General features: G+C 59.4%; 1 protein-coding gene across 3 annotated transcripts in view; it reads right to left on the reverse strand.

Annotated features, from left to right (window-relative positions):
* The window catches only part of Ctns (cystinosin, lysosomal cystine transporter), a 36147-nt gene that overhangs the window by 2125 nt on the left and 6378 nt on the right, over nucleotides 1-27644 (reverse strand). For all 3 annotated transcript variants that reach the window (XM_051157916.1, XM_051157915.1, XM_051157913.1), the window contains exons 3-9: nucleotides 25889-25967; nucleotides 5095-5179; nucleotides 3215-3318; nucleotides 2957-3088; nucleotides 2258-2357; nucleotides 2028-2147; nucleotides 737-907 (exon numbers count right to left, since the gene is read on the reverse strand). In XM_051157916.1, the coding sequence (XP_051013873.1) occupies nucleotides 737-907; nucleotides 2028-2147; nucleotides 2258-2357; nucleotides 2957-3088; nucleotides 3215-3318; nucleotides 5095-5179; nucleotides 25889-25967 (791 nt within the window). The remainder of the gene's footprint in view (nucleotides 1-736; nucleotides 908-2027; nucleotides 2148-2257; nucleotides 2358-2956; nucleotides 3089-3214; nucleotides 3319-5094; nucleotides 5180-25888; nucleotides 25968-27644) is intronic.

Genomic DNA, 27644 nt, shown 5'->3' on the forward strand with positions numbered 1-27644 from the left:
AGGGATTAAAGGCGTGTACCAGCACGCCTGGGCAGTTTCTAAATTTTTAACATTGCTCAGCAGCTAGGTTTCCTGCAGGCTGCCAGGCCTGAACCAGCACTCTCCACTGTCTACAGAATTCAGTGCTGCTCTCCCTCAGGGTCTACCCCTGCCTGCCCGCAGTGAGTGTTGTATCTCTAGCCCGAGGAATATAAGACTATCAGCACCAAAGTGTGGATGTCGTGACTGGACTCTAGCCTAGGGCCATCATGCTTGTCAAGGAGGGCTTTGTATGAGTCTAAGCCTCATGACTTGGATTGAACTATAAGGCCTGGGCAGGGGAGTGTGCTGAGGGACCTCCTGGGAGAGCATCTCTGCAAAGAAGACCACAGTGGTCAGCTCCCTCCTCTGTCTGGTCTTTTCTGAGTCCTCTGCCACTAGTCCTTAGGGATGGCTATTGTGGCAGTCAGGCATGAGAGAGAAATCCAGGGTTATCAGGAAAGACTGAGTCTGGCTCCAGGAAAGAGCAGACAGTGGTACCTACTGGCTTTCTGCCACCCTGGGCTCAGCAGCTTCTGCTACAGGCTCTTTCCCTTCCCACCCCCACCCTTACACCCCCACCCCCCGCCCATTTCCCACCCACCCCGGGGTCTCCTTAGCTTGGTAAAAGCCACCCCGTAGGAGCAGGGCCTGGGCTTAGTACTTGTTACCTCTCACACTACCAGCCCTATGGACATGCAGGAAGGCTCTGGAATACCTGTGGGAAATACTTGATCAGCGTGATGACGAGCTTGATGTAGGAGAAGCAGAAGAGGAACTGCAGCCATGTGGTGACACCGACTGCCGCTACAATCATGGTGACTAAGACAAAGAGCCATGCGAGTACCAGGAAGCCAATGGAGGGCCATGACACGTGCTGGTTGCCTCGCTGAGGATGAGACGGGTAGAGTTTGTAGATGTGGACCCGAAGGGTTGCTTCAGGGTTTCAGAAAGGAGTGGACTGGGCAGGGGGCAGGATGGGTGGGAGGGCAGGACTGGAGGCAGAAGCTGCCTGGCCTTGGGGTAACATGTGTAATGCAGGGGCCGGGAGCACTGGGGCTGTGTCTGCACGAGGGAGACCGAGTCCAGGGAGTATTGGGTTCTTCCGGGTTCTGAGTTAGTCAAACCTGGGCTGGGATGAGGTATGGAACCCCAAGCCCTGTTTCCATCCTTTAAAATCAAGCCCTCCTGTTCCATCCATGTAGCTCCTTCACCCCCTGGTGACCAAGTTCCACCTTCTCAGATCTGACACCTCAGAGCTCATTTGGAGGGAGCAAACAGTGTAGGGGTATAAACCCCGATGCTGGAGGCCCAATACCTCACCTAGCCCTGCTGTCGGCTCATTCCATGATGTGGACAAAACATGGGAATCTTAGAATCTGTCCCCCACCCTCCCAGCTCTTCTCTAGACATGGCCCCCAAGTGAGGCCCCTACAGCTGAGTGTCACAGCAAAGGTGTAAGAAAAACAAGCTCAGTGAGAGTCACACAGCCCCCACTGGCTTTGTGTGATGTTAGGTGGCGGCACATTATGGAAAGGTGATGGTAAAACTGTCACACCAGGGGGTGCTGCTATGAAACTTTGGGACTTCTTAAAGGTGCCCTCATTCTACACTGAGACCTCAGATAGCTTTTCCGTGACAGAGCTGAATTCAGGTTCCTCCGCATCTGCCTGTTGGTACCCCTCTAACCCTGGCCATCGCCATCTGCTCACAGTTCCCCTCACTGCATGGTGAATGAATGACCTTGCTTCCCCTTTACCGAGGAACCTCACTCACCCTTGGCCCACACACACCATCATCCTTACATATTCCCTCAGTTAAGCCAGGAACAGGAGAGGAAAGTCCACCCCACACCCATTCAGCCATGAAGGTTGGTGGGGAGGGGGGCCGAGGGTTGGGGGCCTGTGGGTGCATCATGTTACCATCCCTTCAAGATATGTGGGTAAATCTGGGCCGGGGTTGGGTTAGGGCACCAATGGCAGGACAGGTCACCAGGCTTCACTGCTTACCTCATACAGGCAGCATTGCAGGATGACAATCAGAGTGAGGGCGACCGCGTGTAAGCTGAAGAAGACGTCATTACTGTCAACAGGGTTCACGCCGTTGGGGTATTTGAGGAGAAACTGCTCCTGTTGGTGGGGGGGGGGGGGGGGAGGGCGGTGAGGAGAAGCTGAGAGGTGAAGAGAAGCACAGTCACCCAGGGGATTGGGTGGGCTATAGGGAGTGAGCAATGCCGTACCTGGATGTAGGGCACCCACAAAAGGCCGACGTTGAAAACGCTGTAGGCCACGAAGCCTGTCAAGTTCAGGGCTAAGAAGTCAAAGCTGAGACCAACGACACTGCAGAGAGGCAGAGGGGAACATAGTAGGGCAGGGTGAGGCAGGGGACCCATGGCATGGGAGGAGCATAGGTCCTAGCACATGGGGAAGGAGGCCTCAGCATCATCCTTACAGGTCTCCCCACTACCACAGCTGATGCCGTTCCACTGGCTCCCTTGAAAGCCATCCCCTCCTCCCGTCCCATGCCCCAGAGGCTTCTCCCGGAGGTCTCTAGGGGAGAGACAGCACCCATTTCCCTGGCTCACTGCTTGCCCCTATGAGACCTGAGACCCACGGGGCAGCGTGAAGACAGGAGAGCTATGTCCTTGGCCCCAGGCCTACTTTCAGTAAGCAGAAGCTTGTAGTCTCTGGGGCTGGGAGTTGCAGGACATGATGCCCGGCCTTTCAGGGCCAAGGAGCTTCAGAACAGACTTTCCCTTACCCAGCCTATTTTTGGCTTAGCCGAGAAGCTCCATGTTACTGTTCTCATAGGGAAGGGCTGAGCTGGGCAAGGAACCAAATTCCTAGCATGGGAAACCTAACCCTACCGGCAGACAGAGAGGTGTCTTCCTGCAGCCCCACAAGGGCCTGCAGGGACAGCTATAAGCTGGGCAGGTTACCTTTTCCGCCTCCAGTTCTGGATCACCTGTGGGTAGAAGGAGACGGACCAGGCCATGAAGTAGATCCAGCCAATCACCTGGTTTATGATGCTAACGAGTCTGCTGTGTATCACTAGGAACCGAATCCTGGGACTAGAAATGGATAAGGGGTCGGGATGCATTCTGTGAAGGTTTTGGAGGAAGCCCTCATGCACATCTGTGCATGGCCACTCTTCCCGTTATATGAGGCCACATGGGTTGGGGTGGATGCCAGCCTACCAGGTCTGGTTGGAATGATTTCCATGCAGATAAGCAGTCACTTGTCCAACATTTTGAGAAGTCACTTGGAAAGAGGCATTCTTCTCTCCGAGAGGCACTATAACCTGTTAGGAAGATTGAATTTGATCTGTGGCCATGTATAGGTACAGGGCTTGGCTCCAGGCTGGGAACCAGGGGATGAGGCGGGGCATATCATACTTGGTTCTGCTTTCTGAGAACTTACTAACCAAAGCAGGCCCAAGAAACACTGAGTCAGTCACCCTGAGCCCCACCCTGCTGGTCTTTTGCTCTCCCTGGCTAACCACAGAAGGAGTATAGGGCAGCTTTCTTCCCCTCATGAGCCAGGCTACCTCAGTCTACACATCTGTACATGGGGATCACACTGGTGCCTGCATCACTGGGCTGCTCTGGATGATGTGATGTCCCCAAAGTTTACAGCACAGAGCTGGGCACGTGGTGGGCCGGGAGTGCTCTCTACCATGACAGAACTGTGTGAGGAGTATTTCTGTTTCCGTTATGGTGCTACTCAGCCAAACTTATAAAAGGATGTTTCCTCATGCTCTGCCTCAACTGCTTTCTAAAGTCAGAGTCTTGCTATGCAGCTCTGGCTGGCCTGCAGCTTACTATATAGCCCCAGCTGGCCTCAGACTCCCCACCAAGTGTTGGGATTACAGGCTTAAGCAGCCACCTCTGGCTGCTCCCTCCACCCCCACCTCCTGCCCCACCCCTACTAGACTTTGAGATCATCCTGCTTTCGGCTCCCAAGGGATGGGATGTCCAGGCCAGCAGGGCTTCTTACTGAAGGCTCTTAAGGCCCTGCCAGGTCAATACCAGCCATTTTATACCTGCTGCTATTGCTTATAAACCCCAGAGTGTGGTCCAGGAGATGTGATGAACCCTATATACCTACAAATGAGGAGAATGCTGTCTGGCTGATGTCCCTGACCCTGGCTTCTAGGCTGAACTTCTAGACCACCTGACTCCCAGGTTCTCATATCACAGGTATAGGACAAGAATGCTTAGCTCTCCACAGGGCGGGGCCAGGGAAGCAGGAACCTGAGGGGGGAGGCTGAGGTGTTCATAAAGATCACTGCTTCGGCCCTGACTGCTAATTACATAAAAAGCTTGGCTGATAATACACATTCAGAGAAGTGCACACAGCCACAGCTTGAGGGTGTACAGACTGAACACATTTAGCCTCCAGACCAAGCAATGAACATTCCCACCACCCCAGAAGCTCCATCCTGCTCCCCTCCAGTCTCTTGACCCCCAAGGATAACCACTGGCCTGACACTATGAATTAATTGCTTTTGTATTTTATAGTCAAGGGACCTTATAGCTCATTTTCTGTGTGTGTGTGTGTGTGTGTGTGTGTGTGTGTGCTGGTGCCAGGGACTGAACCTAAAGCCTCATGTATGCTGGGTAAACACTCTACACTGAGAATCCCCTCATTTCCTAAATCGTTTCAGAGCAAAGCCGATACTTTCTATCCATGGGTGTGTAGGGCATAAACTATCGTTAGATGTCTCAAATGTCTCTTTGCCTCAGGCTTCTCCTTTTGCGCCTGACTGCACACCATGTCTTATTATTGCTAACCATGGTTAGGCCACAGGATTGACCCCAGAGGCTATTCATGCAACTGGACGAGAGCTTCTAAAACTACACAGCAGAAAATGCTCATCCTCAAAGACAGCAGCAAAGCCCAAACCACAGATTTCTAGGATGATGGAGTGGAGGGGGCTGGGGGGGGGGGGGGGGCTGCAGTGGGGGTGGGCGAGGAGAGAGGTGCAGCGTAGGTGACTTATTTCCACAAACTCTTAATCCAAGTGTGTTCTGTTGCCTAGCATCGCCTTAAGTGTTAGTGAAGGGCTGTTACTCACTTCATCAGGGAGTTCCAGAATAGTAAGATTTTTGGAACGAAACGTGATTTCAAAAGTGATCACCAAGGTCGCATTTAATGGTTGCCTGTGGAGGACAAGAGCCTGGTTACTGTTGGGAAGTTGGACCCTGTAAGACATCAGCCAAGCTTCTGGATTTCACCCCAGGCCTTCATCTCTCTAGAAATCAGGGCCAGGAAGGGCCATGCGCTCAGACTACAGACACCCAACTTCCAGGCCAAGAAATAAGCATTTCCGACACCCCAGGAGCCCTGTTCTACCCCCTTCTAGTCTCCTGACCCAGAGGAAAACCACTGGCCAGACACTACGGAGTTCCTGTTTTATATTTTATATACAAATGATCTGACAGCACAGAGTTCTTTTGTACGATAGTATGCTTTACTCTCATTTATTTTCTGTAAGAGAATACCTTTATTTGCCCCTAAACTGGGAGAGGTAAGACCTGTTCCTGCTCTATCAGGAGACTAGATGTCCCTTTGCGATAGGGTGAGGACACAAGAAGGTGGAATTCCAGATGCAAATAACGAGGGCAAAAAGAGGAGACAGGCTTATGTCTCTCTGCCCAGGGGGAAAGGCTCCTTTGGTAGGTCAGGTCTAACTGGGTGTTGCTTGAAGGTCAAGAGGGACTGAATAAGGCTCTTTGTGAGCAACCAACCCATGGGCGTCTCAAACGTGGGAAGCCATTTAAGGATTGCAAAGAGGGGAGAGAGGAGTAAGCCGATAACCTGGACGGTTTGCATGATGTAAGGTGTGCAAGGCACGGAGGGCAGAGCAGCAGGCCTGTGAGGAGGCCGAGGACCAGAGCTCAGGTTTGAGATCAGGCTAGGTGTGCAAGGCACGGAGGGCAGAGCAGCAGGCCTGTGAGGAGGCCGAGGACCAGAGCTCGGGTTTGAGATCAGGCTAGGTGTGCAAGGCACGGAGGGCAGAGCAGCAGGCCTGTGAGGAGGCCGAGGACCAGAGCTCGGGTTTGAGATCAGGCTAGGTGTGCATGACACGGCGGGCAGAGCAGCAGGCCTGTGAGGAGGCCGAGGACCAGAGCTCGGGTTTGAGATCAGGCTAGGTGTGCAAGGCACGGAGGGCAGAGCAGCAGGCCTGTGAGGAGGCCGAGGACCAGAGCTCGGGTTTGAGATCAGGCTAGGTGTGCAAGGCACGGAGGGCAGAGCAGCAGGCCTGTGAGAAGGCTGAGGACCAGAGCTCGGGTTTGAGATCAGGCTAGGTGTGCAAGGCACGGAGGACAGAGCAGCAGGCCTGTGAGGAGGCCGAGGACCAGAGCTCGGGTTTGAGATCAGGCTAGGTGTGCAAGGCACGGAGGGCAAAGCAGCAGGCCTGTGAGAAGGCTGAGGACCAGAGCTCGGGTTTGAGATCAGGCTAGGTGTGCATGACACGGAGGGCAGAGCAGCAGGCCTGTGAGAAGGCTGAGGACCAGAGCTCGGGTTTGAGATCAGGCTAGGTGTGCAAGGCACGGAGGACAGAGCAGCAGGCCTGTGAGGAGGCCGAGGACCAGAGCTCGGGTTTGAGATCAGGCTAGGTGTGCAAGGCACGGAGGGCAGAGCAGCAGGCCTGTGAGGAGGCTGAGGACCAGAGCTCGGGTTTGAGATCAGGCTAGGTGTGCAAGGCACGGAGGACAGAGCAGCAGGCCTGTGAGGAGGCTGAGGACCAGAGCTCGGGTTTGAGATCAGGCTAGGTGTGCAAGGCACGGAGGGCAGAGCAGCAGGCCTGTGAGAAGGCTGAGGACCAGAGCTCGGGTTTGAGATCAGGCTAGGTGTGCAAGGCACGGAGGACAGAGCAGCAGGCCTTGAGGAGGCCGAGGACCAGAGCTCGGGTTTGAGATCAGGCTAGGTGTGCATGACACGGCGGGCAGAGCAGCAGGCCTGTGAGGAGGCCGAGGACCAGAGCTCAGGTTTGAGATCAGGCTAGGTGTGCATGACACGGCGGGCAGAGCAGCAGGCCTGTGAGGAGGCCGAGGACCAGAGCTCGGGTTTGAGATCAGGCTAGGTGTGCAAGGCACGGAGGGCAGAGCAGCAGGCCTGTGAGGAGGCCGAGGACCAGAGCTCAGGTTTGAGATCAGGCTAGGTGTGCAAGGCACGGAGGGCAGAGCAGCAGGCCTGTGAGAAGGCTGAGGACCAGAGCTCGGGTTTGAGATCAGGCTAGGTGTGCAAGGCACGGAGGACAGAGCAGCAGGCCTGTGAGGAGGCCGAGGACCAGAGCTCGGGTTTGAGATCAGGCTAGGTGTGCAAGGCACGGAGGGCAGAGCAGCAGGCCTGTGAGAAGGCTGAGGACCAGAGCTCGGGTTTGAGATCAGGCTAGGGTGTGCATGACACGGCGGGCAGAGCAGCAGGCCTGTGAGGAGGCCGAGGACCAGAGCTCGGGTTTGAGATCAGGCTAGGTGTGCAAGGCACGGAGGACAGAGCAGCAGGCCTGTGAGGAGGCCGAGGACCAGAGCTCGGGTTTGAGATCAGGCTAGGTGTGCAAGGCACGGAGGACAGAGCAGCAGGCCTGTGAGGAGGCCAAGGACCAGAGCTCGGGTTTGAGATCAGGCTAGGTGTGCAAGGCACGGAGGGCAGAGCAGCAGGCCTGTGAGGAGGCTGAGGACCAGAGCTCGGGTTTGAGATCAGGCTAGGTGGTGCAAGGCACGGAGGACAGAGCAGCAGGCCTGTGAGGAGGCCGAGGACCAGAGCTCGGGTTTGAGATCAGGCTAGGTGTGCAAGGCACGGAGGGCAGAGCAGCAGGCCTGTGAGGAGGCTGAGGACCAGAGCTCGGGTTTGAGATCAGGCTAGGTGTGCAAGGCATGGACGGCAGAGCAGCAGGCCTGTGAGAAGGCTGAGGACCAGAGCTCGGGTTTGAGATCAGGCTAGGTGTGCAAGGCACGGAGGACAGAGCAGCAGGCCTGTGAGGAGGCTGAGGACCAGAGCTCGGGTTTGAGATCAGGCTAGGTGTGCAAGGCACGGAGGGCAGAGCAGCAGGCCTGTGTGAAGGCTGAGGACCAGAGCTCGGGTTTGAGATCAGGCTAGGTGTGCAAGGCACGGAGGACAGAGCAGCAGGCCTTGAGGAGGCCGAGGACCAGAGCTCGGGTTTGAGATCAGGCTAGGTGTGCAAGGCACGGAGGACAGAGCAGCAGGCCTTGAGGAGGCCGAGGACCAGAGCTCGGTTTGAGATCAGGCTAGGTGTGCATGACACGGCGGGCAGAGCAGCAGGCCTGTGAGGAGGCCGAGGACCAGAGCTCGGGTTTGAGATCAGGCTAGGTGTGCATGACACGGCGGGCAGAGCAGCAGGCCTGTGAGGAGGCCGAGGACCAGAAGCTCGGGTTTGAGATCAGGCTAGGTGTGCAGGCACGGAGGGCAGAGCAGCAGGCCTGTGAGGAGGCCGAGGACCAGAGCTCAGGTTTGAGATCAGGCTAGGTGTGCAAGGCACGGAGGGGCAGAGCAGCAGGCCTGTGAGAAGGCTGAGGACCAGAGCTCGGGTTTGAGATCAGCTAGGTGTGCAAGGCACGGAGGACAGAGCAGCAGGCCTGTGAGGAGGCCGAGGACCAGAGCTCGGGTTTGAGATCAGGCTAGGTGTGCAAGGCACGGAGGGCAGAGCAGCAGGCCTGTGAGAAGGCTGAGGACCAGAGCTCGGGTTTGAGATCAGGCTAGGTGTGCATGACACGGCGGGCAGAGCAGCAGGCCTGTGAGGAGGCCGAGGACCAGAGCTCGGGTTTGAGATCAGGCTAGGTGTGCAAGGCACGGAGGACAGAGCAGCAGGCCTGTGAGGAGGCCGAGGACCAGAGCTCGGGTTTGAGATCAGGCTAGGTGTGCAAGGCACGGAGGACAGAGCAGCAGGCCTGTGAGGAGGCCGAGGACCAGAGCTCGGGTTTGAGATCAGGCTAGGTGTGCAAGGCACGGAGGGCAGAGCAGCAGGCCTGTGAGGAGGCTGAGGACCAGAGCTCGGGTTTGAGATCAGGCTAGGTGTGCAAGGCACGGAGGACAGAGCAGCAGGCCTGTGAGGAGGCTGAGGACCAGAGCTCGGGTTTGAGATCAGGCTAGGTGTGCAAGGCACGGAGGACAGAGCAGCAGGCCTGTGAGGAGGCCGAGGACCAGAGCTCGGGTTGAGATCAGGCTAGGTGTGCATGACACGGCGGGCAGAGCAGCAGGCCTGTGAGGAGGCTGAAGACCAGAGCTCGGGTTTGAGATCAGGCTAGGTGTGCAAGGCACGGAGGGCAGAGCAGCAGGCCTGTGAGGAGGCTGAGGACCAGAGCTCGGGTTTGAGATCAGGCTAGGTGTGCAAGGCACGGAGGGCAGAGCAGCAGGCCTGTGAGGAGGCTGAGGACCAGAGCTCGGGTTTGAGATCAGGCTAGGTGTGCAAGGCACGGAGGGCAGAGCAGCAGGCCTGTGAGGAGGCTGAGGACCAGAGCTCGGGTTTGAGATCAGGCTAGTGTGCAAGGCACGGAGGGCAGAGCAGCAGGCCTGTGAGGAGGCTGAGGACCAGAGCTCGGGTTTGAGATCAGGCTAGGTGTGCAAGGCATGGAGGGCAGAGCAGCAGGCCTGTGAGAAGGCTGAGGACCAGAGCTCGGGTTTGAGATCAGGCTAGGTGTGGCAAGGCACGGAGGGCAGAGCAGCAGGCCTGTGAGGAGGCTGAGGACCAGAGCTCGGGTTTGAGATCAGCTAGGTGTGCAAGGCACGGAGGGCAGAGCAGCAGGCCTGTGAGAAGGCTGAGGACCAGAGCTCGGGTTTGAGATCAGGCTAGGTGTGCAAGGCACGGAGGGCAGAGCAGCAGGCCTGTGAGAGGCGAGGACCAGAGCTCGGGTTTGAGATCAGGCTAGTGTGCATGACACGGAGGGCAGAGCAGCAGGCCTGTGAGGAGGCCGAGGACCAGAGCTCGGGTTTGAGATCAGGCTAGTGTGCATGCACGGAGGGACAGAGCAGCAGGCCTGTGAGGAGGCCGAGGACCAGAGCTCGGGTTTGAGATCAGGCTAGGTGTGCAAGGCACGGAGGACAGAGCAGCAGGCCTGTGAGGAGGCCGAGGACCAGAGCTCGGGTTTGAGATCAGGCTTAAGGCACGGAGGACAGAGCAGCAGCCTGTGGAGGCCGAGGACAGAGCTCGGTTGAGATCAGCTGGTGTGCAAGGCACGGAGGGCAGAGCAGCAGGCCTGTGAGGAGGCTGAGGACCAGAGCTCGGGTTTGAGATCAGGCTAGGTGTGCAAGGCACGGAGGACAGAGCAGCAGGCCTGTGAGGAGGCTGAGGACCAGAGCTCGGGTTTGAGATCAGGCTAGGTGTGCAAGGCACGGAGGGCAGAGCAGCAGGCCTGTGAGGAGGCTGAGGACCAGAGCTCGGGTTTGAGATCAGGCTAGGTGTGCAAGGCATGGACGGCAGAGCAGCAGGCCTGTGAGAAGGCTGAGGACCAGAGCTCGGGTTTGAGATCAGGCTAGGTGTGCAAGGCACGGAGGGCAGAGCAGCAGGCCTGTGAGGAGGCTGAGGACCAGAGCTCGGGTTTGAGATCAGGCTAGGTGTGCAAGGCACGGAGGGCAGAGCAGCAGGCCTGTGAGAAGGCTGAGGACCAGAGCTCGGGTTTGAGATCAGGCTAGGTGTGCAAGGCACGGAGGACAGAGCAGCAGGCCTTGAGGAGGCGAGGACCAGAGCTCGGGTTTGAGATCAGGCTAGGTGTGCAAGGCACGGAGGACAGAGCAGCAGGCCTGTGAGGAGGCCGAGGACCAGAGCTCGGGTTTGAGATCAGGCTAGGTGTGCATGACACGGCGGGCAGAGCAGCAGGCCTGTGAGGAGGCCGAGGACCAGAGCTCGGTTTGAGATCAGGCTAGGTGTGCATGACACGGCGGGCAGAGCAGCAGGCCTGTGAGGAGGCCGAGGACCAGAGCTCGGGTTTGAGATCAGGCTAGGTGTGCAAGGCACGGAGGGCAGAGCAGCAGGCCTGTGAGGAGGCCGAGGACCAGAGCTCAGGTTTGAGATCAGGCTAGGTGTGCAAGGCACGGAGGGCAGAGCAGCAGGCCTGTGAGAAGGCTGAGGACCAGAGCTCGGGTTTGAGATCAGGCTAGGTGTGCAAGGCACGGAGGACAGAGCAGCAGGCCTGTGAGGAGGCCGAGGACCAGAGCTCAGGTTTTGAGATCAGGCTAGGTGTGCAAGGCACGGAGGGCAGAGCAGCAGGCCTGTGAGAAGGCTGAGGACCAGAGCTCGGGTTTGAGATCAGGCTAGGTGTGCATGACACGGCGGGCAGAGCAGCAGGCCTGTGAGGAGGCCGAGGACCAGAGCTCGGGTTTGAGATCAGGCTAGGTGTGCAAGGCACGGAGGACAGAGCAGCAGGCCTGTGAGGAGGCCGAGGACCAGAGCTCGGGTTGGAGATCAGGCTAGGTGTGCAAGGCACGGAGGACAGAGCAGCAGGCCTGTGAGGAGGCCGAGGACCAGAGCTCGGGTTTGAGATCAGGCTAGGTGTGCAAGGCACGGAGGGCAGAGCAGCAGGCCTGTGAGGAGGCTGAGGACCAGAGCTCGGGTTTGAGATCAGGCTAGGTGTGCAAGGCACGGAGGACAGAGCAGCAGGCCTGTGAGGAGGCCGAGGACCAGAGCTCGGGTTTGAGATCAGGCTAGGTGTGCAAGGCACGGAGGGCAGAGCAGCAGGCCTGTGAGGAGGCTGAGGACCAGAGCTCGGGTTTGAGATCAGGCTAGGTGTGCAAGGCACGGAGGACAGAGCAGCAGGCCTGTGAGGAGGCTGAGGACCAGAGCTCGGGTTTGAGATCAGGCTAGGTGTGCAAGGCACGGAGGGCAGAGCAGCAGGCCTTGAGGAGGCTGAGGACCAGAGCTCGGGTTTGAGATCAGGCTAGGTGTGCAAGGCATGGACGGCAGAGCAGCAGGCCTGTGAGAAGGCTGAGGACCAGAGCTCGGGTTTGAGATCAGGCTAGGTGTGCAAGGCACGGAGGACAGAGCAGCAGGCCTGTGAGGAGGCTGAGGACCAGAGCTCGGGTTTGAGATCAGGCTAGGTGTGCAAGGCACGGAGGGCAGAGCAGCAGGCCTGTGAGAAGGCTGAGGACCAGAGCTCGGGTTTGAGATCAGGCTAGGTGTGCAAGGCACGGAGGACAGAGCAGCAGGCCTGTGAGGAGGCCGAGGACCAGAGCTCGGGTTTGAGATCAGGCTAGGTGTGCAAGGCACGGAGGACAGAGCAGCAGGCCTTGAGGAGGCCGAGGACCAGAGCTCGGGTTTGAGATCAGGCTAGGTGTGCATGACACGGCGGGCAGAGCAGCAGGCCTGTGAGGAGGCCGAGGACCAGAGCTCGGGTTTGAGATCAGGCTAGGTGTGCAGACACGGCGGGCAGAGCAGCAGCTTGAGGCCTGTGAGGAGGCCGAGGACCAGAGCTCGGGTTTGAGATCAGGCTAGGTGTGCAAGGCACGGAGGGCAGAGCAGCAGGCCTGTGAGGAGGCCGAGGACCAGAGCTCAGGTTTGAGATCAGGCTAGGTGTGCAAGGCACGGAGGGCAGAGCAGCAGGCCTGTGAGAAGGCTGAGGACCAGAGCTCGGGTTTGAGATCAGGCTAGGTGTGCAAGGCACGGAGGACAGAGCAGCAGGCCTGTGAGGAGGCCTGAGGACCAGAGCTCGGTTTGAGATCAGGCTAGGTGTGCAAGGCACGGAGGGCAGAGCAGCAGGCCTGTGAGAAGGCTGAGGACCAGAGCTCGGGTTTGAGATCAGGCTAGGTGTGCATGACACGGCGGCAGAGCAGCAGGCCTGTGAGGAGGCCGAGGACCAGAGCTCGGGTTTGAGATCAGGCTAGGTGTGCAAGGCACGGAGGACAGAGCAGCAGGCCTGTGAGGAGGCCGAGGACCAGAGCTCGGGTTTGAGATCAGGCTAGGTGTGCAAGGCACGGAGGACAGAGCAGCAGGCCTGTGAGGAGGCCGAGGACCAGAGCTCGGGTTTGAGATCAGGCTAGGTGTGCAAGGCACGGAGGGCAGAGCAGCAGGCCTGTGAGGAGGCTGAGGACCAGAGCTCGGGTTTGAGATCAGGCTAGGTGTGCAAGGCACGGAGGGACAGAGCAGCAGGCCTGTGAGGAGGCTGAGGACCAGAGCTCGGGTTTGAGATCAGGCTAGGTGTGCAAGGCACGGAGGACAGAGCAGCAGGCCTGTGAGGAGGCCGAGGACCAGAGCTCGGGTTTGAGATCAGGCTAGGTGTGCATGACACTGCGGGCATAGCAGCAGGCCTGTGAGGAGGCTGAAGACCAGAGCTCGGGTTTGAGATCAGGCTAGGTGTGCAAGGCACGGAGGGGCAGAGCAGCAGGCCTGTGAGGAGGCTGAGGACCAGAGCTCGGGTTTGATTTCAGGCTAGGTGTGCAAGGCACGGAGGGCAGAGCAGCAGGCCTGTGAGGAGGCTGAGGACCAGAGCTCGGGTTTGAGATCAGGCTAGGTGTGCAAGGCACGGAGGGCAGAGCAGCAGGCCTGTGAGGAGGCTGAGGACCAGAGCTCGGGTTTGAGATCAGGCTAGGTGTGCAAGGCACGGAGGGCAGAGCAGCAGGCCTGTGAGGAGGCTGAGGACCAGAGCTCGGGTTTGAGATCAGGCTAGGTGTGCAAGGCATGGAGGGCAGAGCAGCAGGCCTGTGAGAAGGCTGAGGACCAGAGCTCGGGTTTGAGATCAGGCTAGGTGTGCAAGGCACGGAGGGCAGAGCAGCAGGCCTGTGAGGAGGCTGAGGACCAGAGCTCGGGTTTGAGATCAGGCTAGGTGTGCAAGGCACGGAGGGACAGAGCAGCAGGCCTGTGAGGAGGCCGAGGACCAGAGCTCGGGTTTGAGATCAGGCTAGGTGTGCAAGGCACGGAGGACAGAGCAGCAGGCCTTGAGGAGGCCGAGGACCAGAGCTCGGGTTTGAGATCAGGCTAGGTGTGCAAGGCACGGAGGGCAGAGCAGCAGGCCTGTGAGGAGGCTGAGGACCAGAGCTCGGGTTTGAGATCAGGCTAGGTGTGCAAGGCACGGAGGACAGAGCAGCAGGCCTTGAGGAGGCCGAGGACCAGAGCTCGGGTTTGAGATCAGGCTAGGTGTGCAAGGACACGGCGGACAGAGCAGCAGGCCTGTGAGGAGGCCGAGGACCAGAGCTCGGGTTTGAGATCAGGCTAGGTGTGCAAGGCACGGAGGGCAGAGCAGCAGGCCTGTGAGAAGGCTGAGGACCAGAGCTCGGGTTTGAGATCAGGCTAGGTGTGCAAGGCACGGAGGACAGAGCAGCAGGCCTGTGAGGAGGCCGAGGACCAGAGCTCAGGTTTGAGATCAGGCTAGGTGTGCAAGGCACGGAGGGACAGAGCAGCAGGCCTGTGAGGAGGCCGAGGACCAGAGCTCGGGTTTGAGATCAGGCTAGGTGTGCAAGGACACGGAGGGCAGAGCAGCAGGCCTGTGAGGAGGCTGAGGACCAGAGCTCGGGTTTGAGATCAGGCTAGGTGTGCAGACACGGAGGGCAGAGCACAGCCGGTGGAGGAGCGCGAGGACCAGAGCTCGGGTTTGAGATCAGGCTAGGTGTGCAAGGCCGGAGGCAGAGCAGCAGGCCTGTGAGGAGGCCTAGGACCAGAGCTCGGGTTTGAGATCAGCTAGTGTGCAAGGCACGGAGGGCAGAGCAGCAGGCCTGTGAGGAGGCTGAGGACCAGAGCTCGGGTTTGAGATCAGGCTAGGTGTGCAAGGCACGGAGGGCAGAGCAGCAGGCCTGTGAGGAGGCTGAGGACCAGAGCTCGGGTTTGAGATCAGGCTAGGTGTGCAAGGCATGGAGGCAGAGCAGCAGGCCTGTAGAAGGCTGAGGAGCAGAGCTCGGGTTGAGATCAGCTAGGTGTGCAAGGCACGGAGGGCAGAGCAGCAGGCCGGTGAGAGGCTGAGGACCAGAGCTCGGGTTTGAGATCAGGCTAGGTGTGCAAGGCACGGAGGGCAGAGCAGCAGGCCTGTGAGCAGGCTGAGGAGCAAGAGCTCAGGCTTGAGATTCCAAGGCTAGATTAGCTGTGTGCAAGGCAGGAGGCAGAGCAGCAGGCTGTGATGAGGCTGAGGACCAGAGCTCGGTTTGAGATCAGGCTAGGTGTGCAAGGCACGGAGGGCAGAGCGCAGCCTGTGAGGAGGCCGAGGACCAGAGCTCGGGTTTGAGATCAGGCTAGGTGTGCAAGGCACGGAGGACAGAGCAGCAGGCCTTGAGGAGGCCGAGGGACCAGAGCTCGGGTTTGAGATCAGGCTAGGTGTGCAGGCACGGAGGGCAGAGCAGCAGGCTGTGAGGAGGCTGAGGACCAGAGCTCGGGTTTGAGATCAGGCTAGGTGTGCAAGGCACGGAGGACAGAGCAGCAGGCCTTGAGGAGCCGAGGACCAGAGCTCGGGTTTTTGAGATCAGGCTAGGTGGTGCAAGGCAGGGCGGACAGAGCAGCAGGCCTTGAGGAGGCCGAGGACCAGAGCTCGGGTTTGGATTCAGGCTAGGTGTGCAAGGCACGGAGGGCAGAGCAGCAGGCCTGTGAGGAGGCTGAGGACCAGAGCTCGGGTTTGAGATCAGGCTAGGTGTGCAAGGCACGGCGGGCAGAGCAGCAGGCCTGTGAGGAGGCCGAGGACCAGAGCTCGGGTTGAGATCAGGCTAGGTGTGCAAGGCACGGAGGACAGAGCAGCAGGCCTTGAGGAGGCCTGAGGACCAGAGCTCGGGTTTGAGATCAGGCTAGGTGTGCAATGACACGGAGGGCAGAGAGCAGGCAGGCCTGTGAGGAGGCCGAGGACCAGAGCTCGGGTTTGAGATCAGGCTAGGTGTGCATGACACGGAGGCAGAGCAGCAGGCCTGTGAGGAGGCTGAGGACCAGAGCTCGGGTTTGAGATCAGGCTAGGTGTGCAAGGCACGGAGGACAGAGCAGCAGGCCTGTGAGGAGCCGAGGACCAGAGCTCGGGTTTGAGATCAGGCTAGGTGTGCAAGGCACGGAGGGCAGAGCAGCAGGCCTGTGAGGAGGCTGAGGACCAGAGCTCGGGTTTGAGATCAGGCTAGGTGTGCAAGGCACGGAGGGCAGAGCAGCAGGCCTGTGAGGAGGCTGAGGACCAGAGCTCGGGTTTGAGATCAGGCTAGGTGTGCAAGGCACGGAGGGCAGAGCAGCAGGCCTGTGAGGAGGCTGAGGACCAGAGCTCGGGTTTGAGATCAGGCTAGGTGTGCAAGGCACGGAGGGCAGAGCAGCAGGCCTGTGAGGAGGCTGAGGACCAGAGCTCGGGTTTGAGATCAGGCTAGGTGTGCAAGGCACGGAGGGCAGAGCAGCAGGCCTGTGAGGAGGCTGAGGACCAGAGCTCGGGTTTGAGATCAGGCTAGGTGTGCAAGGCACGGAGGGCAGAGCAGCAGGCCTGTGAGGAGGCTGAGGACCAGAGCTCGGGTTTGAGATCAGGCTAGGTGTGCAAGGCACGGAGGGCAGAGCAGCAGGCTGTGAGGAGGCTGAGGACCAGAGCTCGGGTTTGAGATCAGGCTAGGTGTGGCAAGGCACGGAGGGCAGAGCAGCAGGCCTGTGGGAGGGCTGAGGACCAGAGCTCGGGTTTGAGATCAGGCTAGGTGTGCAATGACACGCGGGCAGAGCAGCAGGCCTTTGAGGAGGCCGAGGACCAGAGCTCGGGTTTGAGATCAGGCTATGTGTGCAAGGACACGTCGGAGCAGCAGCAAGGCTGTGATGATGCCGAGTACCAGATCTCGAGTGTTTTATATCATTCTAGGTTTTCAAGGCACGTAGGGGACCAGAGCAGCAGGCCTTTGAGGAGCCGAGGGACCAAGAGTCTCGGGTTTGAGATCATGCTAGTTTGGCAATTCACGGAGGGCAGAGCATCAGTCCTGTGAGGAGGCTGAGGACCAGAGCTCGGTTTGAGATCATGCGATAGGTGTGCAAGGGCAACGGAGGGACAGAGCAGCATGGCCTGTGAGGAGGCTGAGGACCAGAGCTCGGGTTGAAAGTCAGGCTAGGTGTGCAAGGCAACGGAGGGACAGAGCAGCAGGACTGTGAGGAGGCCGAGGGACCAGAGCTCGGGTTTGAGATCAGGCTAGGTGTGCATGACACGGCGGGCAAGAGCAGCAGGCCTGTGAGGAGGCTGAAGACCAGAGCTCGGGTTTGAGATCAGGCTAGGTGTGCAAGGCACGGAGGGCAGAGCAGCAGGCCTGTGAGGAGGCTGAGGACCAGAGCTCGGGTTTGAGATCAGGCTAGGTGTGCAAGGCACGGAGGCAGAGCAGCAGCCTGTGAGGAGGCTGAGACCAGAGCTCGGGTTTGAGATCAGGCTAGGTGTGCAAGGCACGGAGGGCAGAGCAGCAGGCCTGTGAGGAGGCTGAGGACCAGAGCTCGGGTTTGAGATCAGGCTAGGTGTGCAAGGCACGGAGGGCAGAGCAGCAGGCCTGTGAGGAGGCTGAGGACCAGAGCTCGGGTTTGAGATCAGGCTAGGTGTGCAAGGCATGGAGGGCAGAGCAGCAGGCCTGTGAGAAGGCTGAGGACCAGAGCTCGGGTTGAGATCAGCTAGGTGTGCAAGGCACGGAGGGCAGAGCAGCAGGCCTGTGAGGAGGCTGAGGACCAGAGCTCGGGTTTGAGATCAGGCTAGGTGTGCAAGGCACGGAGGGCCAGAGCAGCAGGCCTGTGAGGAGGCCGAGGACCAGAGCTCGGGTTTGAGATCAGGCTAGGTGTGCAAGGCACGGAGGACAGAGCAGCAGGCCTTGAGGAGGCCGAGGACCAGAGCTCGGGTTTGAGATCAGGCTAGGTGTGCAAGGCACGGAGGGCAGAGCAGCAGGCCTGTGAGGAGGCTGAGGACCAGAGCTCGGGTTTGAGATCAGGCTAGGTGTGCAAGGCACGGAGGACAGAGCAGCAGGCCTTGAGGAGGCCGAGGACCAGAGCTCGGGTTTGAGATCAGGCTAGGTGTGCAAGGCACGGAGGCAGAGCAGCAGGCCTGTGAGGAGGCTGAGGACCAGAGCTCGGGTTTGAGATCAGGCTAGGTGTGCAAGGCACGGAGGGCAGAGCAGCAGGCCTGTGAGGAGGCCGAGGACCAGAGCTCGGGTTTGAGATCAGGCTAGGTGTGCAAGGCACGGAGGACAGAGCAGCAGGCCTGTGAGGAGGCCGAGGACCAGAGCTCGGGTTTGAGATCAGGCTAGGTGTGCAAGGCACGGAGGGCAGAGCAGCAGGCCTGTGAGGAGCCGAGGACCAGAGCTCGGGTTTGAGATCAGGCTAGGTGTGCAAGGCACGGAGGGCAGAGCAGCAGGCCTGTGAGGAGGCTGAGGACCAGAGCTCGGGTTTGAGATCAGGCTAGGTGTGCAAGGCACGGAGGACAGAGCAGCAGGCCTGTGAGGAGGCTGAGGACCAGAGCTCGGGTTTGAGATCAGGCTAGGTGTGCAAGGCACGGAGGGACAGAGCAGCAGGCCTGTGAGGAGGCTGAGGACCAGAGCTCGGGTTTGAGATCAGGCTAGGTGTGCATGACACGGCGGGCAGAGCAGCAGGCCTGTGAGGAGGCTGAAGACCAGAGCTCGGGTTTGAGATCAGGCTAGGTGTGCAAGGCACGGAGGGCAGAGCAGCAGGCCTGTGAGGAGGCTGAGGACCAGAGCTCGGGTTTGAGATCAGGCTAGGTGTGCAAGGCACGGAGGGCAGAGCAGCAGGCCTGTGAGGAGGCTGAGGACCAGAGCTCGGGTTTGAGATCAGGCTAGGTGTGCAAGGCACGGAGGGCAGAGCAGCAGGCCTGTGAGGAGGCTGAGGACCAGAGCTCGGGTTTGAGATCAGGCTAGGTGTGCAAGGCACGGAGGGCAGAGCAGCAGGCCTGTGAGGAGGCTGAGGACCAGAGCTCGGGTTTGAGATCAGGCTAGGTGTGCAAGGCATGGAGGGCAGAGCAGCAGGCCTGTGAGAGGCTGAGGACCAGAGCTCGGGTTTGAGATCAGGCTAGGTGTGCAAGGCACGGAGGGCAGAGCAGCAGGCCTGTGAGGAGGCTGAGGACCAGAGCTCGGGTTTGAGATCAGGCTAGGTGTGCAAGGCACGGAGGGCAGAGCAGCAGGCCTGTGAGGAGGCCGAGGACCAGAGCTCGGGTTTGAGATCAGGCTAGGTGTGCAAGGCACGGAGGACAGAGCAGCAGGCCTTGAGGAGGCCGAGGACCAGAGCTCGGGTTTGAGATCAGGCTAGGTGTGCAAGGCACGGAGGGCAGAGCAGCAGGCCTGTGAGGAGGCTGAGGACCAGAGCTCGGGTTTGAGATCAGGCTAGGTGTGCAAGGCACGGAGGACAGAGCAGCAGGCCTTGAGGAGGCCGAGGACCAGAGCTCGGGTTTGAGATCAGGCTAGGTGTGCAAGGCAGGGCGGACAGAGCAGCAGGCCTTGAGGAGGCCGAGGACCAGAGCTCGGGTTTGGATTCAGGCTAGGTGTGCAAGGCACGGAGGGCAGAGCAGCAGGCCTGTGAGGAGGCTGAGGACCAGAGCTCGGGTTTGAGATCAGGCTAGGTGTGCAAGGCACGGAGGGCAGAGCAGCAGGCCTTGAGGAGGCCGAGGACCAGAGCTCGGGTTTGAGATCAGGCTAGGTGTGCAAGGCACGGAGGACAGAGCAGCAGGCCTTGAGGAGGCTGAGGACCAGAGCTCGGGTTTGAGATCAGGCTAGGGGGGCATGACACGGCGGGCAGAGCAGCAGGCCTGTGAGGAGGCCGAGGACCAGAGCTCGGGTTTGAGATCAGGCTAGGTGTGCATGACACGGCGGGCAGAGCAGCAGGCCTGTGAGGAGGCCGAGGACCAGAGCTCGGGTTTGAGATCAGGCTAGGTGTGCAAGGCACGGAGGGCAGAGCAGCAGGCCTGTGAGGAGGCCGAGGACCAGAGCTCGGGTTTGAGATCAGGCTAGGTGTGCAAGGCACGGAGGGCAGAGCAGCAGGCCTGTGAGGAGGCCTGAGGACCAGAGCTCGGGTTGAGATCAGGCTAGGTGTGCAAGGCACGGAGGGCAGAGCAGCAGGCCTGTGAGGAGGCTGAGGACCAGAGCTCGGGTTTGAGATCAGGCTAGGTGTGCAAGGCACGGAGGGCAGAGCAGCAGGCCTGTGAGGAGGCTGAGGACCAGAGCTCGGGTTTGAGATCAGGCTAGGTGTGCAAGGCACGGAGGGCAGAGCAGCAGGCCTGTGAGGAGGCTGAGGACCAGAGCGCGGGTTTGAGATCAGGCTAGGTGTGCAAGGCACGGAGGGCAGAGCAGCAGGACTGTGAGGAGGCTGAGGACCAGAGCTCGGGTTTGAGATCAGGCTAGGTGTGCAAGGCACGGAGGGCAGAGCAGCAGGCCTGTGAGGAGGCTGAGGACCAGAGCTCGGGTTTGAGATCAGGCTAGGTGTGCAAGGCACGGAGGGCAGAGCAGCAGGCCTGTGAGGAGGCTGAGGACCAGAGCTCGGGTTTGAGATCAGGCTAGGTGTGCAAGGCACGGAGGGCAGAGCAGCAGGCCTGTGAGGAGGCTGAGGACCAGAGCTCGGGTTTGAGATCAGGCTAGGTGTGCAAGGCATGGAGGGCAGAGCAGCAGGCCTGTGAGGAGGCTGAGGACCAGAGCTCGGGTTTGAGATCAGGCTAGGTGTGCAAGGCACGGAGGGCAGAGCAGCAGGCCTGTGAGGAGGCTGAGGACCAGAGCTCGGGTTTGAGATCAGGCTAGGTGTGCAAGGCACGGAGGGCAGAGCAGCAGGCCTTGAGGAGGCTGAGGACCAGAGCTCGGGTTTGAGATCAGGCTAGGTGTGCAAGGCAGGAGGACAGAGCAGCAGGCCTTGAGGAGGCCGAGGACCAGAGCTCGGGTTTGAGATCAGGCTAGGTGTGCATGACACGGCGGGCAGAGCAGCAGGCCTGTGAGGAGGCTGAAGACCAGAGCTCGGGTTTGAGATCAGGCTAGGTGTGCAAGGCACGGAGGGCAGAGCAGCAGGCCTGTGAGGAGGCTGAGGACCAGAGCTCGGGTTTGAGATCAGGCTAGGTGTGCAAGGCACGGAGGGCAGAGCAGCAGGCCTGTGAGGAGGCTGAGGACCAGAGCTCGGGTTTGAGATCAGGCTAGGTGTGCAAGGCACGGAGGGCAGAGCAGCAGGCCTGTGAGGAGGCTGAGGACCAGAGCTCGGGTTTGAGATCAGGCTAGGTGTGCAAGGCACGGAGGGCAGAGCAGCAGGCCTGTGAGGAGGCTGAGGGACCAGAGCTCGGGTTTGAGATCAGGCTAGGTGTGCAAGGCATGGAGGGCAGAGCAGCAGGCCTGTGAGAAGGCTGAGGACCAGAGCTCGGGTTTGAGATCAGGCTAGGTGTGCAAGGCACGGAGGGCAGAGCAGCAGGCCTGTGAGGAGGCTGAGGACCAGAGCTCGGTTTGAGATCAGGCTAGGTGTGCAAGGCACGGAGGGCAGAGCAGCAGGCCTGTGAGGAGGCCGAGGACCAGAGCTCGGGTTTGAGATCAGGCTAGGTGTGCAAGGCACGGAGGACAGAGCAGCAGGCCTTGAGGAGGCGAGGACCAGAGCTCGGGTTTGAGATCAGGCTAGGTGTGCAAGGCACGGAGGGCAGAGCAGCAGGCCTGTGAGGAGGCTGAGGACCAGAGCTCGGGTTTGAGATCAGGCTAGGTGTGCAAGGCACGGAGGACAGAGCAGCAGGCCTTGAGGAGGCCGAGGACCAGAGCTCGGGTTTGAGATCAGGCTAGGTGTGCAAGGCACGGAGGGCAGAGCAGCAGGCCTTGAGGAGGCTGAGGACCAGAGCTCGGGTTTGAGATCAGGCTAGGTGTGCAAGGCACGGAGGGCAGAGCAGCAGGCCTGTGAGGAGGCCGAGGACCAGAGCTCGGGTTTGAGATCAGGCTAGGTGTGCAAGGCACGGAGGACAGAGCAGCAGGCCTGTGAGGAGGCTGAGGACCAGAGCTCGGGTTTGAGATCAGGCTAGGTGTGCAAGGCACGGAGGACAGAGCAGCAGGCCTGTGAGGAGGCCGAGGACCAGAGCTCGGGTTTGAGATCAGGCTAGGTGTGCAAGGCACGGAGGGCAGAGCAGCAGGCCTGTGAGGAGGCTGAGGACCAGAGCTCGGGTTTGAGATCAGGCTAGGTGTGCAAGGCACGGAGGACAGAGCAGCAGGCCTGTGAGGAGGCTGAGGACCAGAGCTCGGGTTTGAGATCAGGCTAGGTGTGCAAGGCACGGAGGACAGAGCAGCAGGCCTGTGAGGAGGCCGAGGACCAGAGCTCGGGTTTGAGATCAGGCTAGGTGTGCATGACACGGCGGGCAGAGCAGCAGGCCTGTGAGGAGGCTGAAGACCAGAGCTCGGGTTTGAGATCAGGCTAGGTGTGCAAGGCACGGAGGGCAGAGCAGCAGGCCTGTGAGGAGGCTGAGGACCAGAGCTCGGGTTTGAGATCAGGCTAGGTGTGCAAGGCACGGAGGGCAGAGCAGCAGGCCTGTGAGGAGGCTGAGGACCAGAGCTCGGGTTTGAGATCAGGCTAGGTGTGCAAGGCACGGAGGGCAGAGCAGCAGGCCTGTGAGGAGGCTGAGGACCAGAGCTCGGGTTTGAGATCAGGCTAGGTGTGCAAGGCACGGAGGGCAGAGCAGCAGGCCTGTGAGGAGGCTGAGGACCAGAGCTCGGGTTTGAGATCAGGCTAGGTGTGCAAGGCATGGAGGGCAGAGCAGCAGGCCTGTGAGAAGGCTGAGGACCAGAGCTCGGGTTTGAGATCAGGCTAGGTGTGCAAGGCACGGAGGGCAGAGCAGCAGGCCTGTGAGGAGGCTGAGGACCAGAGCTCGGGTTTGAGATCAGGCTAGGTGTGCAAGGCACGGAGGGCAGAGCAGCAGGCCTGTGAGGAGGCCGAGGACCAGAGCTCGGGTTTGAGATCAGGCTAGGTGTGCAAGGCACGGAGGGACAGAGCAGCAGGCCTTGAGGAGGCCGAGGACCAGAGCTCGGGTTTGAGATCAGGCTAGGTGTGCAAGGCACGGAGGGCAGAGCAGCAGGCCTGTGAGGAGGCTGAGGACCAGAGCTCGGGTTTGAGATCAGGCTAGGTGTGCAAGGCACGGAGGACAGAGCAGCAGGCCTTGAGGAGGCCGAGGACCAGAGCTCGGGTTTGAGATCAGGCTAGGTGTGCAAGGCAGGGCGGACAGAGCAGCAGGCCTTGAGGAGGCCGAGGACCAGAGCTCGGGTTTGGATTCAGGCTAGGTGTGCAAGGCACGGAGGGCAGAGCAGCAGGCCTGTGAGGAGGCTGAGGACCAGAGCTCGGGTTTGAGATCAGGCTAGGTGTGCAAGGCACGGAGGGCAGAGCAGCAGGCCTTGAGGAGGCCGAGGACCAGAGCTCGGGTTTGAGATCAGGCTAGGTGTGCAAGGCACGGAGGACAGAGCAGCAGGCCTTGAGGAGGCTGAGGACCAGAGCTCGGGTTTGAGATCAGGCTAGGTGTGCATGACACGGCGGGCAGAGCAGCAGGCCTGTGAGGAGGCCGAGGACCAGAGCTCGGGTTTGAGATCAGGCTAGGTGTGCATGACACGGCGGGCAGAGCAGCAGGCCTGTGAGGAGGCCGAGGACCAGAGCTCGGGTTTGAGATCAGGCTAGGTGTGCAAGGCACGGAGGGCAGAGCAGCAGGCCTGTGAGGAGGCCGAGGACCAGAGCTCGGGTTTGAGATCAGGCTAGGTGTGCAAGGCACGGAGGGCAGAGCAGCAGGCCTGTGAGGAGGCTGAGGACCAGAGCTCGGGTTTGAGATCAGGCTAGGTGTGCAAGGCACGGAGGGCAGAGCAGCAGGCCTGTGAGGAGGCTGAGGACCAGAGCTCGGGTTTGAGATCAGGCTAGGTGTGCAAGGCACGGAGGGCAGAGCAGCAGGCCTGTGAGGAGGCTGAGGACCAGAGCTCAGGTTTGAGATCAGGCTAGGTGTGCAAGGCACGGAGGGCAGAGCAGCAGGCCTGTGAGGAGGCTGAGGACCAGAGCGCGGGTTTGAGATCAGGCTAGGTGTGCAAGGCACGGAGGGCAGAGCAGCAGGACTGTGAGGAGGCTGAGGACCAGAGCTCGGGTTTGAGATCAGGCTAGGTGTGCAAGGCACGGAGGGCAGAGCAGCAGGCCTGTGAGGAGGCTGAGGACCAGAGCTCGGGTTTGAGATCAGGCTAGGTGTGCAAGGCACGGAGGGCAGAGCAGCAGGCCTGTGAGGAGGCTGAGGACCAGAGCTCGGGTTTGAGATCAGGCTAGGTGTGCAAGGCACGGAGGGCAGAGCAGCAGGCCTGTGAGGAGGCTGAGGACCAGAGCTCGGGTTTGAGATCAGGCTAGGTGTGCAAGGCATGGAGGGCAGAGCAGCAGGCCTGTGAGGAGGCTGAGGACCAGAGCGCGGGTTTGAGATCAGGCTAGGTGTGCAAGGCACGGAGGGCAGAGCAGCAGGCCTGTGAGGAGGCTGAGGACCAGAGCTCGGGTTTGAGATCAGGCTAGGTGTGCAAGGCACGGAGGGCAGAGCAGCAGGCCTGTGAGGAGGCTGAGGACCAGAGCTCGGGTTTGAGATCAGGCTAGGTGTGCAAGGCACGGAGGACAGAGCAGCAGGCCTTGAGGAGGCCGAGGACCAGAGCTCGGGTTTGAGATCAGGCTAGGTGTGCAAGGCACGGAGGACAGAGCAGCAGGCCTTGAGGAGGCCGAGGACCAGAGCTCGGGTTTGAGATCAGGCTAGGTGTGCATGACACGGCGGGCAGAGCAGCAGGCCTGTGAGGAGGCCGAGGACCAGAGCTCGGGTTTGAGATCAGGCTAGGTGTGCATGACACGGCGGGCAGAGCAGCAGGCCTGTGAGGAGGCCGAGGACCAGAGCTCGGGTTTGAGATCAGGCTAGGTGTGCAAGGCACGGAGGGCAGAGTAGCAGGCCTGTGACGAGGCCGAGGCCGAGAGCTCGGGTTTGAGATCCGGCTAGGTGTGCAAGGCACGGAGGGCAGAGCAGCAGGCCTGTGAGGAGGCCGAGGACCAGAGCTCGGGTTTGAGATCAGGCTAGGTGTGCAAGGCACGGAGGGCAGAGCAGCAGGCCTGTGAGAAGGCTGAGGACCAGAGCTCGGGTTTGAGATCAGGCTAGGTGTGCAAGGCACGGAGGGCAGAGCAGCAGGCCTGTGAGAAGGCTGAGGACCAGAGCTCGGGTTTGAGATCAGGGTAGGTGTGCAAGGCACGGAGGGCAGAGCAGCAGGCCTGTGAGGAGGCTGAGGACCAGAGCTCGGGTTTGAGATCAGGCTAGGTGTGCAAGGCACGGAGGGCAGAGCAGCAGGCCTGTGAGGAGGCCGAGGACCAGAGCTCGGGTTTGAGATCAGGCTAGGTGTGCAAGGCACGGAGGACAGAGCAGCAGGCCTGTGAGGAGGCCGAGGACCAGAGTTCGGGTTTGAGATCAGGCTTGACAGGACAGTTGAGGAGAAAAGGGTACTGTCTCCACTGGGAGCCATAGGCACAGTGCAGCAGCGAAGAGCACAGAGACAGAGGAGAATCTTCTGATGGAGGCTGAACCAAGTCAGGATCTTCAGGACTAAGCCAGTCGGTGTCAGTAAGACTAGGACAAAGGCGAAGTGTGATCTAGGCAAAGGCGGGGACATGTGGGGCCCCTTGATACTGTGACCTCAGCGGGGCTGCGCTGGTCAGTAGCTCAGGTCCCTGTCCCTTCATCTTTAGGGCTCTGTTGAAATGTTTGTTCTTGGGAAGGATTTGGAAGCCTGACATCACCTGTGTGACTCTTCTTGCTAGAGGAAACCACTCATGTTTCTAGGAAAAAGTCCCCTTTTCCTCTCAGTGGCATCAAGGACTCAGTGCGTGTCTGACTCTGGGACCCTGCTCTGCAGTCACAGGTTTGCATCACTCTTATGCTCTACAACAAAGAGGCAAGAGCATGGCACCCGAAGTACATGCAGCCTGTGCCAGAGGTCAGTCCCACGTGGGGCTGAGGCCAGAACGGGGCCTGAGGACTTACCCAAGGGTGATGCTGACATTGGCTGAACTGCCGTTTTCCAGCTTCACCGTGGGAGGAACAGTGAGACTGACAGTTGACTCTGGAAAGAACCAAGCCAATGACATGAGTCACCAGGTCAGAGAGCTCAGCTCACAAGGAGACGTGGGCACAGGCCCCTGCCATCTGAACTCTTGCCCCTGCCATCTGAACTCTTGAGTCTGTCCCCTCTGTCCCCCTGCCCCGCCTCCACTCATGACAGTCCTGCTCCCTAGGTCTACTTCCACCTCCCGTTTCTGCACACAGGATAGAGCAGAAAGTGCTGGAACTTCCCCCTCCTCCTTCCCCTCTACGGACAATCTGAGTTCCCCAGAAATCGTTGGGAATGGCGGAGCCATAAAGTTATATATAAGAAAAGACACTCAAAGCAACAGCTGTGATATCCATCACCTACCTCTGCAGATGGACAGCAAAGGGGGGCCCTCTGAAAAATTGGTCTGGTCTCATTCCTGCATTCTGAGATGGGCACGTGGCCTGGCTAACATGTTTTATTTATTTATTTATTTGTTTGTTTGTTTGTTTGTTTTTTCAAGACAGGGTCTCTCTGTGTAGCCTTGACTGTCCTGGACTCACTTTGTAGACCAGGCTGGCCTTGAATTCACAGCGATCCGCCTGCCTCTGCCTCCCAAGCGCTGGCATTAAAAGGGGTAACGTGTTTCTAAAGAGCCTTCTGGGCTTTCCTACAGACTCAGTCCAACCCATACATGGTTCCTTTCCTGAGGCTGTCTGTCTGTTGGGGACTTGAGGACCGTGGTGAGGGATGTGCACTTCTCACTATCAGGGTTTGCTTCTTGGCATTTAGGTGCTAACTTAGGAGAAGGTGGACAAACAGGCCACCAGGGTGAGGGAGGAGGCAGGTTTGAGTCTCAGAAAACCATGATGCGGTGAGGGGCAAACTGGGAGTGCAGCTCAGAAGTAGAATGCATGAGCAGTAGGCATAAGACCTTGAATCAAATCTCCAGCATAAAAAAGAACAAAAGGGAGCCGGGCATGGTGGCGTATGCCTTTAATCCCAGCACTCAGGAGGCAGAAGCATGTGGATTGATGTGAGTTCGAGGCCAGCCTGGTCCACAAAGTGAGTCCGGGACAGCTAAGGCTACCAAGAGAAACCTTGTCTCAAAAAACCAAAACAACAACAACAACAACAAAACAAACAAAAAGAACAAGAGGAGGATCAAGTTGGGAGATTAAATATTCCGGAACACTGTGGCCACAGGGCATGGCTGGCTAGCTTCCTTGAGTAATTTGTTTTCTTTGGGTAGCCTACCTTCCTTGTCACTGTGCTATCCCCAAGTATGCTCAAAGCTTTATGGCCTACCTGCTCAGCTCACCTCCCCCGCCTCACGGACCTCAGGGATGTGCACAACCTAGAGTTATGATCAGGGGTCCAGATGCCCAGGAAAGGGCATCTTTCGCAGCAGAGGAAGTGCTCCATCTGGTGAAGATGGCTCACACAGAGACAGACGCTTCAGGCCTCTACCCAGAGCCCTCTGCATCAACGATGAAGAACTGGGACTTGAAGTTTCAGGGCTCAGGTTGGAAGGACCTTCAGTGTCTCTTCCAACCTCTTCAGCTGGGTTCTCTCCTTGTTATTTCCACCTGCAGTTTTTATTGCTCTGCCTGGACACATCCTGGGAGGGTCACCTCATCTCCCAAGGTGCTCACTAGCTTGAAACTCCTCACAGTTCGGGACCCAGTTCTTTCGTATCTGAGCTGCTTT

Source organism: Acomys russatus, chromosome 16, assembly GCF_903995435.1.
Source record: "Acomys russatus chromosome 16, mAcoRus1.1, whole genome shotgun sequence".
NCBI classification, from domain to species: domain Eukaryota; kingdom Metazoa; phylum Chordata; class Mammalia; order Rodentia; family Muridae; genus Acomys; species Acomys russatus.